General features: G+C 32.2%; 1 protein-coding gene across 1 annotated transcript in view; it reads right to left on the reverse strand.

Annotated features, from left to right (window-relative positions):
- Nucleotides 1–6,269: 6,269 nt before the first annotated feature.
- LOC111044808 overlaps nt 6,270–18,824 on the reverse strand; it is a 32,749-nt gene continuing 20,194 nt past the window's right edge. The window contains exons 3-5 of the mRNA XM_022330033.2: nt 10,934–10,988; nt 6,685–6,760; nt 6,270–6,572 (exon numbers count right to left, since the gene is read on the reverse strand). Coding sequence (XP_022185725.2) covers nt 6,486–6,572; nt 6,685–6,760; nt 10,934–10,988 — 218 coding nt within the window. The 3' untranslated portion in view covers nt 6,270–6,485. The remainder of the gene's footprint in view (nt 6,573–6,684; nt 6,761–10,933; nt 10,989–18,824) is intronic.

Raw genomic sequence — 18,824 nt, forward strand, 5'->3', positions numbered from 1 at the left:
TACTATTACCATCACACATTTTCCAGTCAATGCCAAGTCCTCCATTCAATGTTGTGGCGCTCACCATCTGTTCACAGCAACTCTGTCCTTATTCATCCTTTCTAACATTATTATTTACCCTCCTTCTCTATCATTCAGTATACTCCTTCATCATTTTCCATCCTCCTTCTTCATCATTCTGTGTCCTTCTTTACCATTATCTATCCTCTGAGTGCTTCTTTATATTATCACGCATTATTATCATCCTCCTTCACGCGTTCAACGACAGGTTTCTCAAAGAGGGTCGTTAGTAGCTGTGACGTCACTGTAACAGCTGTCTGTTCATACATGTCTATCATTACTATTATAGTGAGATTCACTTTAAACAGTCAGAATTAGTATTGAACGGGGAATATTGATGTTATATATAAGAAATGCTGACAGTTCATATGTGTCTATCATTACTATAGTGAGGTCCACGTTATAACGGCAGTGAAGAAAGATAGCGGAGCAACGTTGCCGATCCTCTTTCTTGCCAATGCTTTCTATAGACGATAGCTGATACAGGTTTATTGATGTAATATCAACTGTTCATTCTCGTTTAAAATAATCAATTATATTTTATGAGGCAAGAAATTATATTTTCAATAATTTCATAATGAATTTTCATGATTGAGATGAAATATTTTGTTGATTAATTATTAATTCTACATTAAGACGATCTGGCAACAGAGCAGAGCGAGAAAGAGATAGCGCTATCCGCTTTGCTGAATTATAGACAAGGATAGCAATACCATTGCCAAACAAACACTGCCATTATAACGTGGACCTCACTAAATACATAGTGAGGTTCACTCCAAACAGTCAGCATCAATTGAATGTGAAGCGTTGAAATAATTCATAAAGACTACTGTCACTTTAAAGTGAATCTCTCTAAAGCATTGTATTGCCAGTGTGTCAGTATTATTTGAATGGGAAACATTGATGTTATTCATTAGGAATGCTGACAGTTTAAAGAGATTCTCTGTAGAGCGTTGTGAAGTGTGAGCGTACACGCTAAGTCCGGAGCTTAGCGTCAAGTCCGTCAGCTGTGAATGTCGGCAATCGATAAAGCCCGCACTTGTGTACGTACGTGATCCAGTCGGCAGCCATATTACGTCATGTACCGAATGTGTGACAGAAATGTGTGCCGTATGTATTCATATGACTAAAATGTGTAAACTTAAGCCCTGCGCACACACACACACACACACACACACACACACACACACACACACACACACACATCGATTTTTGTTCGTACGATATTTTGCCGTCCTTATGAATTCTATAAGGTTTAACGGCCCTTGACAAACATCACCTGTTTAATCTAATAGAATTTATAAGGACGGGAAAATATCGTACAAACAAAAATCGATGTGTATTTAGCCTTTATCTTCCTTTCAATTCCCTTGACAATGAAACATGAGGATGTTTCGGATTTTGGAGGCTATCAGTTTTTTATTGATAGATATATAAATTAGAGGTTTGATTGGGATATGGTCTCATCTGAAACTTTCAAGTCATAAAAAAGGATGAGTTGGTGGATGGAGATTATTACTGGATAAATTAATAATTGGAGAATAACAAATTACTATTTGAGACATTCCACATTCAAAAATCCAAGGAATCTAGAATTTCTTAGGTTTCTTGAGAAAACTCTATGTATGAGCTAATGAGCATAGAGAAACGAAGACTAGTAATAATTACTACGTTGCATAATACGAATAGTAATCCTATACTATTAAACGAGCAATTTCTGTTTATATGTTTGTATTTAACCGGATCTCGAAAACGGCTCCAACGATTCTCACGAAATTCAAAACATAGTAGGTTTATAATATAAAAATTCGATTGCACTAGGTCTCATCCTGGGAAAAGTCACTGAAGGACATTAAAATGATAATTATTATTCATCCTTGGAAAAACAGCTGATAATAATTATTTCGTCGTCTGTTGATGAGGGGAAGTGAATGAGAGAGTTCATGTGTGTGGGACTGTATCAAAATTATGACTCAGCTGTTGAACTTTTGTAATCATTCAATCAGGTAGTTAGTGCCGGTTGCAAAAAAGCCGGGTTATTTTCAATCCTGTTTAATTCCAGTACATCCATCTTTTTGGAATTGGTTTTCTCTGATTTTGTTCACGTGAAATTAATCAGGACTAAAATTCAATCGGCTTTTGTGTAACCGGGCCTGTGTGAGGGAAATTTTTGCATTCCTCTAGGAATTAATCTCAATTTACTGTGATTAGATAGAACATTTCTGTATGAACTATGAATGTTATTATAATTTCTTCTTTCTTAATAAATTTTTTATGCTTTTGTACTCCAGAGCGAAGCTCGGTCCCCGATATTAATTGATGTCTGGTATAAGTAAGTATCTGTTAGTTTTCTAGCAAATGGTGATTGTGGATTGTGAGCCACAAATGGCGACCACGTGCTCTCCTAAAATTTAAAAATTGTAGATTTATGTTATTTGTTGTAACACGTGCTCTGAACATATTGTATTTAGGAATATGAACGCTCGAAGAGCTAGAATAATAAGAAGAACCGTTTCTCAAAAACTATTGAGAATGCATTTGAATAGCCTACCTAGCCAGATGACTGGGGTTATTATTCTTTTCAAAATAGTTTGAGACAAAATCATTCTGTCATAGAAACTTGCTAACAATATATGATAACAGTAACGTCAGTCACAGACACGTTTACAATAGAAACCACATGGCCCACTGTGTTTTGTGTCAACCCTTGTATATATCTATAGCATAAGTTGAGGGCAGGTAAATGAAGATTGTGAATAGCGATATAGATATATAGTTAGGAGAGAAGTAAATATAGATATGTAGTTTTCAATGTAACCACGTGGTCATCATATGCTACAATTTTACCACGTGGTCAGCATATGAATATTATTGAAGCAATTATTTGATGATCAGTTATTTGAATGGTGATCACATAAAACGATAAACATGATATATGAGTAAATGTATTTATAAACTAGGGCGTGAAGTAGATTAGGCTATAAGTATAAAGTATTCAACAAATAATGTTGTACAATAAATTAAAAATTTAATAATTATTATAAGCTGATTAAGTTAGTTGAATCCGAATTCATAGGCTAAGGACAAATTTGTAAATAGAATAAATTAGGTATATTTGATTGAAACATGTTGACAATGAGTATAAAAAAACCTGCTTAATTAATTAAGTAGTAATTAATTGGTATCTTATTAATTTGATTTATTCAACTCGATTGTAATGATGTACTGTATGACTTTGTATTTTGTTCATTTCATGTATTTATTATTGAAGTATTTTCAATATTAGATTTATAAGATTGATTACTGTATTAATCAAATCTATGTATTCAAAATGTCAGTATCCAAACTTCAGAGTTTAAATATTGGTAAAATGTATGATATCATTTGTTTTAATAATGAAGGGGAGCCATAGTTTAAAATGATATAACATAATAAACATTATAGTGAATTTAAATTGATATTTGAATCCAATTTGTAAGTAGAATATTAGGCTGATGAGTTTGAGTGTAGGTGGAGCTAGGTGGCGAAGGGCGATGAGGGGTGGAAAATCGTGGTGCTAGTATATATGCAGGCAGACCCTGTCTTGCAAGTTAGTGGCAGTTAGTTGCAGTTAGTTGCTGTTAGTTGCTGTGAGTCTCTTGGATTTTGGACAGTGTTCAGTGTAGGAGTGAGTTTTTGGTCTCAGACTTCAATTATCCTATAGGGAATTGACTGAGCCAGGTAAAGATTGTATTTAGAATTTTCAATTTTTCTCATTTCAAATCCACACCACCCCACCCTAAAAAGCCCAAATAAGTATATCAAATTTTATAGCATTAAAGTTAAGAGCAAACTTGATTATTACTTCTTTTTAAATTCATATCTAAAGACACAATTTTAATTAAACTTCTTGAAGCTTACAGTTGAAATTCACTTCTAAGCACAAATAATAGTTTTTTAAAGCAAGGCTACCCTAATCATATTCATTCTTTAAAATTTATCAATTCTCTTATTTTTGACTATAATCATATTTTTAACTAGAGTTGTTCAATATTTAGATTTTATATTTCACTCTTCAAATAACTAAATAAATGGGAACTGTTTATTAAATTTTGTTGTTTAAAATTAAACTTGAACTGTTGTACTTTCAAAAACTTAATCATCTTGTATTTATATCTAATCATTACTATATTTTTGATCAATTTTTTATAAATTCATATAAATTTAAAGTTCAATAATAAATTCATAATTAACCTTTGTTTTGCCTTTCACTTCGTACATTCCCTTACACACGACCCTGATCTATCTATCTTTACCTTTTTCTTCAATACTATTATTAGTTCAGTGAGTGAAATATAAGTATCCACACAGTGAGTGAAATTATAGTAAAGTAATTATTTTATCAATTCTTAGTAATTGATTGGCGCCGGGCAAAATACCGTATAGAGTGAGGGAGTTCGAAACCCACTCTAAACAAAGACCGAAGTGGGAAAGGTTCAATTGGCTACATCACATGAGCCTATTTTTCTTTCAGAATGAGCTTACAACATTCTCAAATATAATGTCTTTCTTCACAAATGTGAATACTGTATATAAAAGGTAGAATGTATTTCTTTAAAAATACTTTATTCCAACTGGAAGAATAAGATGTTTCACGATTTGTATATTAAATGTATCGAGAAAACTACATAAGTTGTATTATTAATACTTTCACTAAGTTTAATTTCGTAGCCTATCTAGTTCTAAACAATTTCTTCTCCCAAGTTCCAGAAAAACATTATTTCCATAAAACAAATCTGTACTTCACGATATGCATTGAAGTAATGCAATAAATCAATGCAGTAACCAGTTTACATTACAAAGTGCAACTAGGAAAGTTAATGAAAGTGGTTGAACGAGTACTACAACGTACTAGAAATGTGTTCGAGTCCGTTCATTCATACAATCGATCGCTTGAGTCATGTTTTCGGCGCGGCTATTGAATTACGCTCGGGCGGCTTCAATAATTGCAGCTTATTTTTCGCTTTCTAGTCTTGCCCGGTCGCCATCTTTCCTTCCGTGTTGATTTCGCTTTTTTACCAACTGTCAATATTTCCTTCTACTCAGTACAGTGAATTGCTACACAAAATTGACTGAACATTCTACTTGGACTCTATTGTGGAAAAATAATAATAATAAGAAATCAATAAGAACTGTTGATATTTATTGATTGAATTTAATTTTTTTAATCCCTCAAATAGCTTGTAGCTAGAGGGATAATATATCACAAATTGTATATGATTATTTTGTATCTGTTTTGTTTTGAGTTGAATAAATGAAATGAAATGAAAAAAAAATGAAAAACTCCTAACAATTAAAAAGTGATTGACAGACGATAGTTAGATTGCTAATTCTTATTAGCCATGCGCCAGCTGAATACAACAAGAGCTGAGTACTTGGATCATCATTAAAATTCTTCAAATTCAGATTCTTTATTCTGCCTTACAACTCACAATATACCATAAACAAGATAATCTATTGACAAAAACAACATTTTATAAAGTAAGATGCCAACAAACTAAAAAATTAGCATGATGTTAAAATTAAAAGTTAGAGTAAATTGCAAGATATTGGCCCGGTTGTACAAAAGCCGGTTAAATTTTAATCGTGATTAATTTCACGAGAACTAATCAGATAAGGCTATTTAGAAAAGACGGCTTCTCTGATTGATTCTCGTGAAATTAATAACAGATAAAATTTAACTTGCTTTTGTGCAACCGACACAATGTGCAATACAGTATGTAGATAGCTGGTACACTGTAGTTTGATTGATTTATTTATTTATGCAGATTACAAACAGTGGAACTTGGTTTTAACGTCATTTAAGGGACCACACATTTAATGACACTATAAAAGAGGTTACAAAATCTTAATTTTAAACCGAGTAAACATTAAAAAGCATAGTTTTCATAAGGAAAACACACTTTTAATAAAGGTAATTTAGAAAATACATACTTTAACATATTGTACAAGTGAATCTTATCTCAGAGTCTTAAAATAAAAATATCCGCCTGGCTACGTTGCCTTTTCAGTTCTTGGTCCAATTTTCTTGACGTTGAATAAAAGGTTACATCATTTACTGGCGATAAATCCCAGGTTTTCACAATATAAATTACTTATAGTGTAAATGTAAGTAATGTAACTAATGTAAGTAATGTAAATTACTTACATTTATAATGTAAATTACTGCATATAGTTTGGCAAACCCTAAATGCTGTTATATACCTGTTGTCGAAGCCGCAATAACCAAGTTACACTTGGTTACACCAGTTATATACTGGATAATAATAATATTTGTGTGACTTTTATTAGTGGGGAGTCCCTGACGGAAGTTCCACCTAGCCTGAATATATCATTTATGCCGTCAATGGGACTCACGACTGTCTACTTCAGCCGGGACCGATAATTTAACGGGCCCATCTGATATACTGGATTATACACTGATACACTTGAATGTTTCTGAAATAGGCCGACATACTTCGTGAGCGACTTCCCTACATTAAAACAAAGAAAAATAATCCAGTAAAAATGTAGTTCTTTGAACATTAAGTACAGTGATGAATAATGATTCTAATCTTTAGAAAATATTAATTATTGACAAAATACCTTTGGATCAGGATCCCCATCACCCGAAGTAAGTAGAGCATCAGGTGTTGTGGCACTCAGGGATGGAGGAGCAGCCCTAGAAAAAAAAAACAAAATCATGAGAAACTTATAATTAAGGACATAAGATTACATTAAGAATAGGGGCAAAACTGCTAAGAAATGTATTGAGCTCTGCTTGAGAGTATTGAACGCGTCTCAAATCGCGAAGCGACTCGAGACCCAGTCTCTCCATGACGCTCCTGTTGGGTGATTGCAGTATCGGATACTCCCCCGACACTGCGAAACTCGGATGATCGGCGACTTACTGGTTGCCCAACAACTCCAGTATCATAGTAGTATGATAATGATATTCAGTATTAATAAAGTGATGTTAGGATTTAGGATTTGAAGAGGCGTAGCATGAGCGAACACACGTTCAATTATTGAATAGTGTTGGAAATATAGTGAACTTTTCCATATGATTCAATTAAAAGTCACAAAGAATCTTGATAAAATAAGCCGATAATAAAAACTCCAAAACAGTCGAACGAAAAAAGCAACTAGAGTAGTGACAATGAGCATGACTCAAATGAGAGAGACTGGAGTATCTGAGTGTTCACTTTAAAACATTCAAGATACCTTCACTATTGAATAAATAAGAACAAATAGATTAACAACTAAAATTGGTCTCAACATTTTATAGTTTTTTCAAAGTTTGGAATTTTCTATTAATTGTGATTGATTTAGTTTAATTTAGAAGTATTTTTTAATTTAAAAATGATTTTTGTGTGTTTTGAATTGTAAATTGAGTGTGTAATTGATGAATGTTAAGTGACACATAACCTAGCTACATTTGGACTGTTGTATAAATTAGAATTGGCACCGTTTTGGGCTTATAAGCCTGTGGTACTTTTCTGTAAGTGTGTTATTCTGAATGATTAAATAAATAAATAAATAACTATTAACTGAAACCTTGTTTTTTAAAAACAACAAAAATTTTGATAGGCCTAGAGAAGAATTGGAAAACGCAGGAGAAATGGAAGGAGTGGGCAGAAAAGATAATTATGTGAAAGATGGAAGATGAATAATGGTGATTGGAAACGCTGCTTCCAACTTTCTAAAATCTTTCGGTCATATCGGGTCATTAATACTTCAACAACCAACTTGTATCGTTATACTCATAACTTATAACATAATATAATCTCTCAGCCTACAGATAACGAGTATAGACTTTTTATTTAAACCAAATACATGGCTTAAATAAATACACCAAATCATTACATGAGCAGTAAAATCGGCGAGATAACAGTTGTTCATAAACCAGAAGTTTAATATTCTGAAATGCCCTCATGATGAAACAGAATCTCAGACGGAAGCAAACTGCCAGAAGTGCATGTAGAAAAATTTGTTTTGAACTTTCCCAAGATTGGCGAAGTTTCTAACAAGTTGGGATTTTATATCTTAACATATTAACATCACTTTGCAAATATAACTGAGTAAGACACTTACTTCATATGAGTAACACAGTTGCCAAACTGAATTGATGATTATACAGACCTGTATCCCACTAATTGAACAATCTTCCAGCTTCCAGAAAATTATGGTAAGGTACAGTGAATATTGCTAACCATCAATGCCAACCAATACATATTACTAGCCACATTATTACATGACACCTATATTTTTACGACTATTATCACTTATAGTAAATAGGTGAGAGAGCGGGCCCTGAAATTTAATGTATTGCCATTTATGAATTTCTTTCAATTTGCTGAAGAACCACAATAACTAACCATATGGATGATTTTCAATTATTTAAAAGGTCAAAACCTTCAATTCAAGAACAACATGTTGAGGCAAAATAACAAGATCATTATGATAGATAGCTTTAACGTAGCACCACTTACAGTTGCCTTTACCATAGAGAAAAGATAGCATAAGAAGATATCACATGGTCTAGGTAGTTTATGTTCCAAATTACAAGCCGATTTTTGTTTACTCAGGCTGATTACTGTCGACTACTGTCTATTATTACTGTTTTGTTGAGATGAGAGTGTAAGAAAGGCACAGCATGAGAGACTACCAGCTTCACCAAAAACAACTACTTGGACTATCGGCTTGAGTTAACATTGAAAATTGGAACATAAACGCCCTATACCATGGAAAACCTTCTTGTGTTCTTTTCTCTAAGCCATTTCTTGATGAACGAATACAGAGATAATGCTCAATGTATTTCTAATTATATATTAACGTCACAATTTTACCACTCATTAGGGGATATCTAATAAAAACTGATAGAAAGTTAAACCAAATTTTGGAATTAAGAGGATGTGGAATGAACTACAAGAGAATTGCATAGCTTTGTCTTCTTCTAGCCTCTTATTCTCTACTTTTTTCAATATTTCTCTTCCTTTTTTACTTCTAATTATGGATCAAGAAAGTTGCATGACCTGTCTCCTAGAGTTCATTACGAACATTTCTTTTTTACATTTTCTATTCATCTCAAGCCTTAATAGTATCCTGCATTTTTCTATTTTTTCCATCTAAGTTAACTCTAATGGATAGAACTTAACGAATAGTTCATTCTGAATGGTTTCCCCCTATTTTCTTTCCATCTCACGCCTAAATATAATCCTGCATTTTTCTATTTTCTTTCCATCTCACTCCTTAATAATGAACTTTAGCTCAGTCTATCCTTGTTGACCTATAAGAGAATCAGAAGGGCAACAAAGCAAAGGTTATTGAGTGAGGTCGTGTAAGAGCTAGAACAGTCTAATAGGTTACAAGGGAAGCGTTAGCGTAGCACCACTTACAGTTGCCTTACTATAGAGAAAAGATAGCATAAGAAGATATCACATGGTCTAGGTAGTTTATGTTCCAAATTACAAGCCGATTTTGTTTACTCAGGCTGATTACTGTCGACTACTGTCTATTATTACTGTTTTGTTGAGATGAGAGTGTAAGAAAGGCACAGCATGAGAGACTACCAGCGTCAGATAGCTTCACCAAAAACAACTACTTGGACTATCGGCTTGAGTTAACATTGAAAATTGGAACATAAACGCCCTATACCATGGAAAACCTTCATGTGTTCTTTTCTCTAAGCCATTTCTTAATGAACGAATACAGAGATAGTGCTCAATGTATTTCTAATTATATATTAACGTCACAATTTTACCACTCATTAGGGGATATCTAATAAAAACTGATAGAAAGTTAAACCAAATTTTGGAATTAAGAGGATGTGGAATGAACTACAAGAGAATTGCATAGCTTTGTCTTCTTCTAGCCTCTTATTCTCTACTTTTTTCAATATTTCTCTTCCTTTTTTACTTCTAAATTATGGATCAAGAAAGTTGCATGACCTGTCTCCTAGAGTTCATTACGAACATTTCTTTTTTACATTTTCTATTCATCTCAAGCCTTAATAGTATCCTGCATTTTTCTATTTTTTCCATCTAAGTTAACTCTAATGGATAGAACTTAACGAATAGTTCATTCTGAATGGTTTCTCCCTATTTTCTTTCCATCTCACGCCTAAATATAATCCTGCATTTTTCTATTTTCTTTCCATCTCACTCCTTAATAATGAACTTTAGCTCAGTCTATCCTTGTTGACCTATAAGAGAATCAGAAGGGCAACAAAGCAAAGGTTATTGAGTGAGGTCGTGTAAGAGCTAGAACAGTCTAATAGGTTACAAGGGAAGCGTTAGCGTCAAATTGCAAGCACTTCACTTAGCTAATTGACATTTCAGCGTCCAATTCCCATTTTCAGCTTCTGGCTGCCTGTTATTTAATACAAAGTGCAACGGCTATTAGTTTAATGGCTTCTAATTTATAGGAAAAAACGTACAATCACAGAGTACTAGAGATTACGATAATTGAGTCATTGGAGGAGTGACAGAGTGACAGAGATGTCACCTAAAACGACATGACAGGCAAGAGTGAGGGAAAGAGATGTATGAAATTTCAAGATTGTATTTCTGTAATCAAGAGTGGAATTATATAATTAGCCAATATTGAATCCTAATTGGAACAATTGTAACTGGAAGAGATGAACAAAAAAGAAAACACAGGATACAATCTCAATTTGAAAATTGAAAAGGACTGAACATTTTGTGAAGTGAAGAACTACAAAACTTGACCTATTCGGAATATGTGTAACCTTATCTAAATTTGGTAAAGAAATAGCACAATTACCTTATTTTTCCTCTATCATTTTGTTGATGTACTTATTGTAAATAAATCATAGAGGATAAGTTGAAATTACCTGGGAGTGAAGTTCCATCCAGTCCCTGGTGTATCCCAAGAGTTCATCGAGTGTTCTGAAAATGAAATAATCAAATATCATGAAAAATCAAGTTGTGTTTCAATAATATGTTGCCTTATAGGAAGAGGTGAGTATTTACAATGAAAAATTCAAGTTTGACAATTGACACACATCTTAGAATTGTCCACAAATTGCGGAAGGAAGATAGAAATGAACCACCACTAACATTATGTAATGTACTAAGAGGTAATGAATTCTGAAGACCAATAAAATTCTTGAAAAATATTTTATACGACAGTGCTATATTAAAATAGGATTCAACCATAATCTATTAAAATTTATGCATATATAAATCATGAGAGGTTATTCAACCCGAGGACGAATATTTAACTTGAATTTTGTTGTTTGACAATGAAATAGACTAAATAATAATATGTGTGATTGGCAAGGCACTGGTGACTCTGTACTGAACTCTGTCTCTGTGAAGTGTGTGTAACATGCCTTGAGTAAAACGTTTGAGTTCAATGTATTGGTTTGACTTTAAAGTAAAAATAAAATCAGTAATAATGTTCAAATAATCGTAATAATTTATTTCTTCACCGATATAACCTTCAACAGGTTATGGGCCCAGGCTGGATCTTTCGTGTGCAAGTAAAAAAAAATTTTTTTAACCTAAATACTCTCGTGCAAGACAACAATGGAAGTTCGGAGATTCAACTCTAAAATAGTAATACCGGTGAAGTGATTGAACTCTAGTAAAAACATTAAAAGTAAAAGTAAAATACCCAAAAGTAAAATCAGGTAAGGCAATCGAGTTCAAAGTAAAAATGGCTGGTTCCAGTGATTCGGACTTGGGTATGGTTGGAAAGCTATCCAACGATGAAGACTTTCAAATGTGGAAATTTAAAATTAAAATTTTGTTCGATTCTCAAGGACTTAGTGATATTGTTAATGGAAAAGAATTAAAACCAAACGACCCTAGTAAAGAAAAAGAACTTTCTATTTTCAATTTGAAGGACGCTAAAGCCAAGAAAATAATAATAACTACAATTGACTCAAAACCTTTGAATCACATTTTGAACTGTGAAACTTCATGTGAAATGTTTAAAAAACTGTGTCAAATCTACGAACGTGATGAAAAACAACAGAAATTTTCTCTAATGCAGGACTTTTTCAATTTTACACTAGAGGCTAATGAAGACATTGCTAGTTTCATCAGCCGTCTGGAAAATTTGACCCATAAATTGAAATCTGTTGGACACGAAATCGATGACGAGATGGTTATTGGCAAAATATTCAGCTCCCTGCCCAGGAAATACACCCACTTTCAAACTTCGTGGGAAGCAACCGCAATTTGTGACAGAAATCTCACAAACCTAACCTCCCGGTTGGTGAATGAAGAACGCAGACTATCTACTGATAAAGGTGATTCTGTGCAACCAGTGGTATTCAAAACATCGGAAATCCAGTGCTACAGATGCAAAAATTATGGACATATTTCCCGTGAATGCAGAAATAAAATGAAACAGAAAAGTGGTCTATTCTGTAGTATTTGCAAGAAGAATAATCATGAAGACAAAGACTGTTACTTTCGTAAAAAACAGAATGATAAGAAGAAGAACCAAGTATCCTTTTTAACTACTAATTCTAATGTAAAATACTATGACACTTTCGTAATTGACTCAGGGTCTACTTCACATATGGTAAAATCTAAATCACTATTTGATAGTTCCATTCCAATTAGTTGTAAAGTAGGAGTAGCCAAGGAAAATGAATCAATGTTTGCTCTTGAGGTAGGAAACATCAAATCAGACAAATGCAACTTAAATAATGTTTTATATGTTCCAGAACTTTCTAAAAATTTGTTATCTGTAAGTGCTATCACTGAGAACGATGGTAAGGTCTTATTTAGTGGAAATAGGGTTGAGGTGTTGAAAGACAATAAAGTCATTATGGAAGGCATAAAAAATTCGAATGGTTTGTTTGAAGTTGACTTGAAAATAATTGTTTCTAGGGATGTAATTTTTTCAAATGTTGAGCAATCTAACCAAGGTGAAAAGTATTCTGACCCCAAAGTATTCAAGATAAATCAAGGCTTTGACATTGAGGGAATCGCAAAAGGTAATGATCCAAACAATGTATTTGAAGAAATTGAAAATGATGGAGTACAAGAAACTGAAATAAATGAAGTTGAAGAAATTGAAAATAATGAAGTAGAAGAAACTGATACAAGTGAAGCTGAGGGTATTGAGATTGAAACAAATGATATTGAAGATGGAATCAATGAAGTAGAAGTAAATGAAGAAAGTGGAGAAGAAATGATGAATGAAAGTAATGAAATAAGAGGGAGAGAGAAAAGAGTGATTAAAAAACCAGTGTGGTTGAAAGACTATGAAACCAGTTATCTTAGTCTACAAGTAGATGAGCCTCTTACATTTTCTGAAGCTATGAAATCAAACAATTCTGTAAAGTGGTTGGAGGCAGTAAAAACTGAACTAAATGCTTTGAAAGAGAATAATACTTGGACAGAGGTAGATACTGTACCAGAAAACAAAGAAATTATTGATAGCAAATGGGTATTTAAAATTAAAAATGATGAGAAGGGTAACATTCAGTACAAGGCTAGATTAGTTGCTAGGGGGTTTCAACAAAAGGATAGCATAGATTTAAATGACATTTATGCCCCTGTGGCCAAATTGCCAACTTTTCGGATTTTCATGAGTGTTGCAAATAAATTAGGGTTTCCTGTATATCAGATGGATGTAAAAAATGCTTTCCTTAATGGTGATATCAAAGAAGACGTTTATATGTCATTACCAGAGGGAGTAGAAGGATTTAGGAATAAGGTTTGTAAACTTAAGAAGTCAATTTATGGTCTGAAGAAATCTCCAAAAGATTGGAATTCTAAATTTGATTCTGTAATGAAAATGAACAATTTTACTAGGTCTAAAATGATTATTGCTTGTATTCTAAAATTGTGGAGGGTGAAAAGGTATTTCTATTATTGTATGTAGATGACATACTTATTTTTGGTTCAGATGAGAATGATGTTTCAAGATTGAAATCAGTCTTACAAGAAAATTTCAAGATGAAAGACTTGGGCTTAGTTTCTAATTTCTTGGGAATTAATGTCAAACAAGATATTGAGAAGGGGGTAACTGTTATTAGTCAGAAGGAGTATCTCAAACATGTATTGGAAAAGTTCAACATGCAGGATTGTAAGCCAATGGACACTCCCATGGATAAAAATTTCAACTTTGAATTATTGACTAGAGATAAGTCAGAGTCTGTAGAAATAGAAAAGAAATGTCGTAGACTAATTGGTTGTCTTATGTATGCTGTTGTAGGATCTAGACCTGATTTGTGTTGTACTGTATCTTTCTTGAGTCGATTCCAAAGTTGTGCCAGTGAAATGTTGTATAAAAATTTAAAACGTGTATTGAGATATGTAAAATGTACTTTAGATTTAGAGCTAGTATATAAGAGAGAATTGAATGATGATATGATTGTAGGCTATGTAGATGCAAACTGGGGTGGTGATTTAGAGAGAAGATCAACCTCAGGTTATTGCTTCAAGGTTTTTGGTAATACTATTTCTTGGTGTACCAAGAAGCAACAGAGTGTTTCATTATCTAGCACAGAAGCTGAGTATGTTGCTTTAAGCCAAGCTGCAAGCGAGGCTTGTTGGATAAAAGGAATTTTAATTGATTTTTGTGTTGTTGAAAATAAGAAAACTTGTATTTTGTTGTTTGAAGACAATCAGTCTGCTATCAAAATAGCTCATAATCCTGAGCATCATAAAAAAATGAAACATGTAGATATAAGGTATCATTTTGTAAGAAAGAAAATTTCTGAAGGTGTTATTCAAGTTGAATATTTAAAATCCTCAGATCAGATTGCTGACATTTTCACAAAACCCTTGGGAAAGGAACTTTTTGTCAAGTTTAGAAATAATATTTTTTAATAATTAAGATGTTTTGAACTATGTTAATTTTCCTATAACTTACTTTGTTTTTTGTCAAGTTTGAAAATAATATTTTTTAATAATTAAGATGTTTTGAACTATGTAAATTTTCCTATAACTTACTTTGTTTTTTGATTGATAATTTTTTTTATTTTTGATTGATATTTTTAATTTCATTGAGGGGGCGTGTTGTTTGACAATGAAATAGACTAAATAATAATATGTGTGATTGGCAAGGCACTGGTGACTCTGTACTGAACTCTGTCTCTGTGAAGTGTGTGTAACATGCCTTGAGTAAAACGTTTGAGTTCAATGTATTGGTTTGACTTTAAAGTAAAAATAAAATCAGTAATAATGTTCAAATAATCGTAATAATTTATTTCTTCACCGATATAACCTTCAACAAATTTTTCATTGTAAATACTCATTTATAAATTCAATAATTTTCCAGATTTTGAAAGCAAAATGTTTCAAGTTTCAAATATCGCAATATTATTTGACATAGAATCGAAGCCATTGATGTGGAACAATAACAGAAATTATGGAGATTGATGAAAATTTGTATAAATATCTTGTTACTTGAACAATAACCTATCTATCAGTTTCACAAAAACGTTTTCTCAAGTTGAATATGAAACCAAGGTCCATTTATAATATTTGAATATCAGTTCTACACCACCTTGCATAGAATTGTGTAAATTAAGAAGATGTTAGCCTAACCTTAAAAATAAGTAACCTCAAATTCAAATTCAAATTGTTTTATTCATAAAATATTACATATTCACAAGATATAAAAGTGTTATAAATTACATGAATAAATTCTCCCTGCCTGGATGATGTGTCCGTGTGCAGGGAGGAGTCGCAAATTATCAGACAGAGGGCAAACACTAGCAATAATAAAATAAATTACAAACTATGAATAATAAATAAAATTGAAAGAATAATAAGAGAGTTTATTTTAATAATAAATTTTAAAACTAAAGATAGAAAAAAACAATAAATAAATAAAATAAAAGTGTCAGCTCGACGGCGTTTAAAGGGCTGAGTTGGGAGTAATATAGCTTTATTAGCGTGGTACTGTGTGTAATATTTGAATGTTATTCTGTGTTCAGAACTAGAAATATCTATATGGAGAATGTAGAATTTTCTAGTTCTGAACACAGAATAACATTCAAATATTACACACCTATGAACATAGTATTAAAAAATCAAAGTAACTATTAAAATCAGAGTATAGTATAAGAATAAAAGTATCAATGTGATAAGATTGTGTAAATTAAGAAGATGTTAACCTGACTTTAAGAATACCGCTATGAACTGTAGTATTTAAAAATCGAACAACTGTCTGTCAAAGACAAACTGAATCAAGTTGAACTTCAGGTAGTTTCTGAGAAAGTGAATTTATTAATTGCACAATTTTTGTAATTATAAGGGAGGCTCAGATCAATCTTATAGCGGTCTACAGTTGGGAAAGCAATTTTAGCAAGATGTTACTACAGATCATGGAGCTACAATTTCATGTTTACCGTGAACAAATTTGATAATGATTCTTATTCACATATTTTATTATTCTAGACCAATTTTTGGAGGCTCAGATCAATCTTAAAACGTTTACAGTTGGGTTAACAATTTTAGCAAGATGTTGCTAAAGATCATGAAACTACAATTTCATATACCGTGAACAAATTTGATAATAATTCTTATTCACGTATTTTTATCCTTCTAGAGCTCGGATAGAGTAATCTGTAGAGATGGATATATAGATAGATCTTTCTTGATCCATAGGCATATAGATGCATAAGATCACGTCAAAATTAGAAAACCATCACACAAAATAGAGTCCAAGTCAATACTAAGTTATACATTTCAAGTAACCATAATCATCAGAAAGTACCAAAAAAACCAAGCAATCAAATCAATGCAACACTTCAAAAAAATCAATATCATAGACAAATAATCTAGGTACCTTTAATAACGAATAGGTACCTTCACCAGAGACAAATAATCCATTAAACGGTAACTTTTCTATGTCAATACTAAGTTGTAGGCCTATTTATGTTTTAAGTACTCATCAGAAAGTACCATAACCAATCAAGTCAATGTATTACTTCAAAGCAAGAACAACATTTTAATTGCAATTTCCTACCTTTTATGATTCCCCTCTATCTGAACCTTTCTATTTGCACAATAATCATCTCTAGAAACATGAATAGCACGGTTCTATTACCTACTTGTTACGCTCCATAAAATTCAATAAATAGAAATAAAACGGAACTGTTCGATTGTGACTCATTGAGAGAACTGAAACTGAGCATTGATTCTGTCTGCTCTTGACAAAAGTGATAAAGCCAACTAAATAAACTGAGTTTTATCTCGCAGTTGAACTGTGATTGTGGGAGGGCAAGAATAAGGAAATTACACATTTGTAACTGCCATAGTAAATCTAATTAACAAATAACGATATCAGTCTCTCAAAATAAATCAACCTCGTGAGTGTAATCTGTATTCCCGTTTGTACCACAAATAGATTGATCAATAAACGTCTAAAATAATGAATACATGAAGTTTCGTAGTAACATTTCGTTTGAGATTGAAAATATTGAAATTCTGTTAGAGTTGAATAATAGTTGTGATTGTTGACTTGGACACTATTTGAAAAATAATTGATATTGATAGTGATTGTTGACTGAAAGACACTATTTAAACAATAAATGAGTATTATCATATGTGAAACCTAAAAATCCTGGGATAGGTTATTCAATCTACATATATAAGCATTACCTGCAATACGAATAAGTTATTTATTTATTAGAACAGTCACAAACACGATATTTGGAAAGAGAAACAGGCAATTGCCCAAAACTTCTTCAATTCCTTGATTTTGGCACATAAATAGTCCAAAGTGAGGTTAAGTTTAAAATTTCTGTTTTCACCAAAGATTAACACTCAGAGAATACGTATTCTGACTCAGATAATGACTGGTGAATTTTGAATTTCGAAGGGTTGATAAGAGCCGGAAATAACACTAAACAATCCGAAAGTTTCAATAATATTGAAATAAACTTGAAAATTTTGAACAGAAAAATTAAAACTACTATCACTGCAACTATAATTGTTTTATTGTGGGCTATTTCACTAGACAATACACTTGGAAAGAGTAATCTGGGACACTTTTCTACACTTTATACTTTACTTTAGGTTACTAAACTATACACTTCTATCACTTATCAACAATATTTTATATACTTATCTATTCTAATTACTTATAATCTTATATGCCTATCTACTATTCAATCTACTATATACTAAAAAAACAATAATCTGGGACAAACAATGAAAAATTTCTTGATTTTGAAACATAAAGTTACCGATATCTTATCTTCGTTTGCATTATTTTTAAATTTAACCTTTTAAAATATTATGCCAGTTGTCAATCAACTGTAGAAATGCAAGTGAAGAACAGAGAGATTGTAATCCATTGAGATAAAAAATATTTTTCAGAATTATCATAACTCATATTATCTGAAAATTCAAATTACTTCATTCAATGCTTGAAGTAATAATTGACATGCAATTTCGAATCACTTAGCTGCCTTTGAATCCGCAAATCAGAAAAAATTGCACAAAAAATTGAAATTGAAAAACTCAATGCTATAAAATAGAATAAGCTCATGCAAGTGAGAATCATTCATTTGAACCGATCCGAGCTGAACGCTAAAGTAAGAACGCTACCACCTATCTTTGTATTCAACCAGTTGATTAGAAAATTACGTTTTCCTCATTTTTTCATTGAAGAACAAAATTCCGCCACACATAATTGACGAACCATGACAAGCTCAAATACTTTTAAGTAACGATTGTATTCAAGCGCAAACAGAGATGCACTACACAACTCAACAAAATCTTCATAAATCGCAGGCAGTATTT

This window comes from Nilaparvata lugens, chromosome 8 (genome assembly GCF_014356525.2).
Source record: "Nilaparvata lugens isolate BPH chromosome 8, ASM1435652v1, whole genome shotgun sequence".
Lineage (NCBI taxonomy): Eukaryota > Metazoa > Arthropoda > Insecta > Hemiptera > Delphacidae > Nilaparvata > Nilaparvata lugens.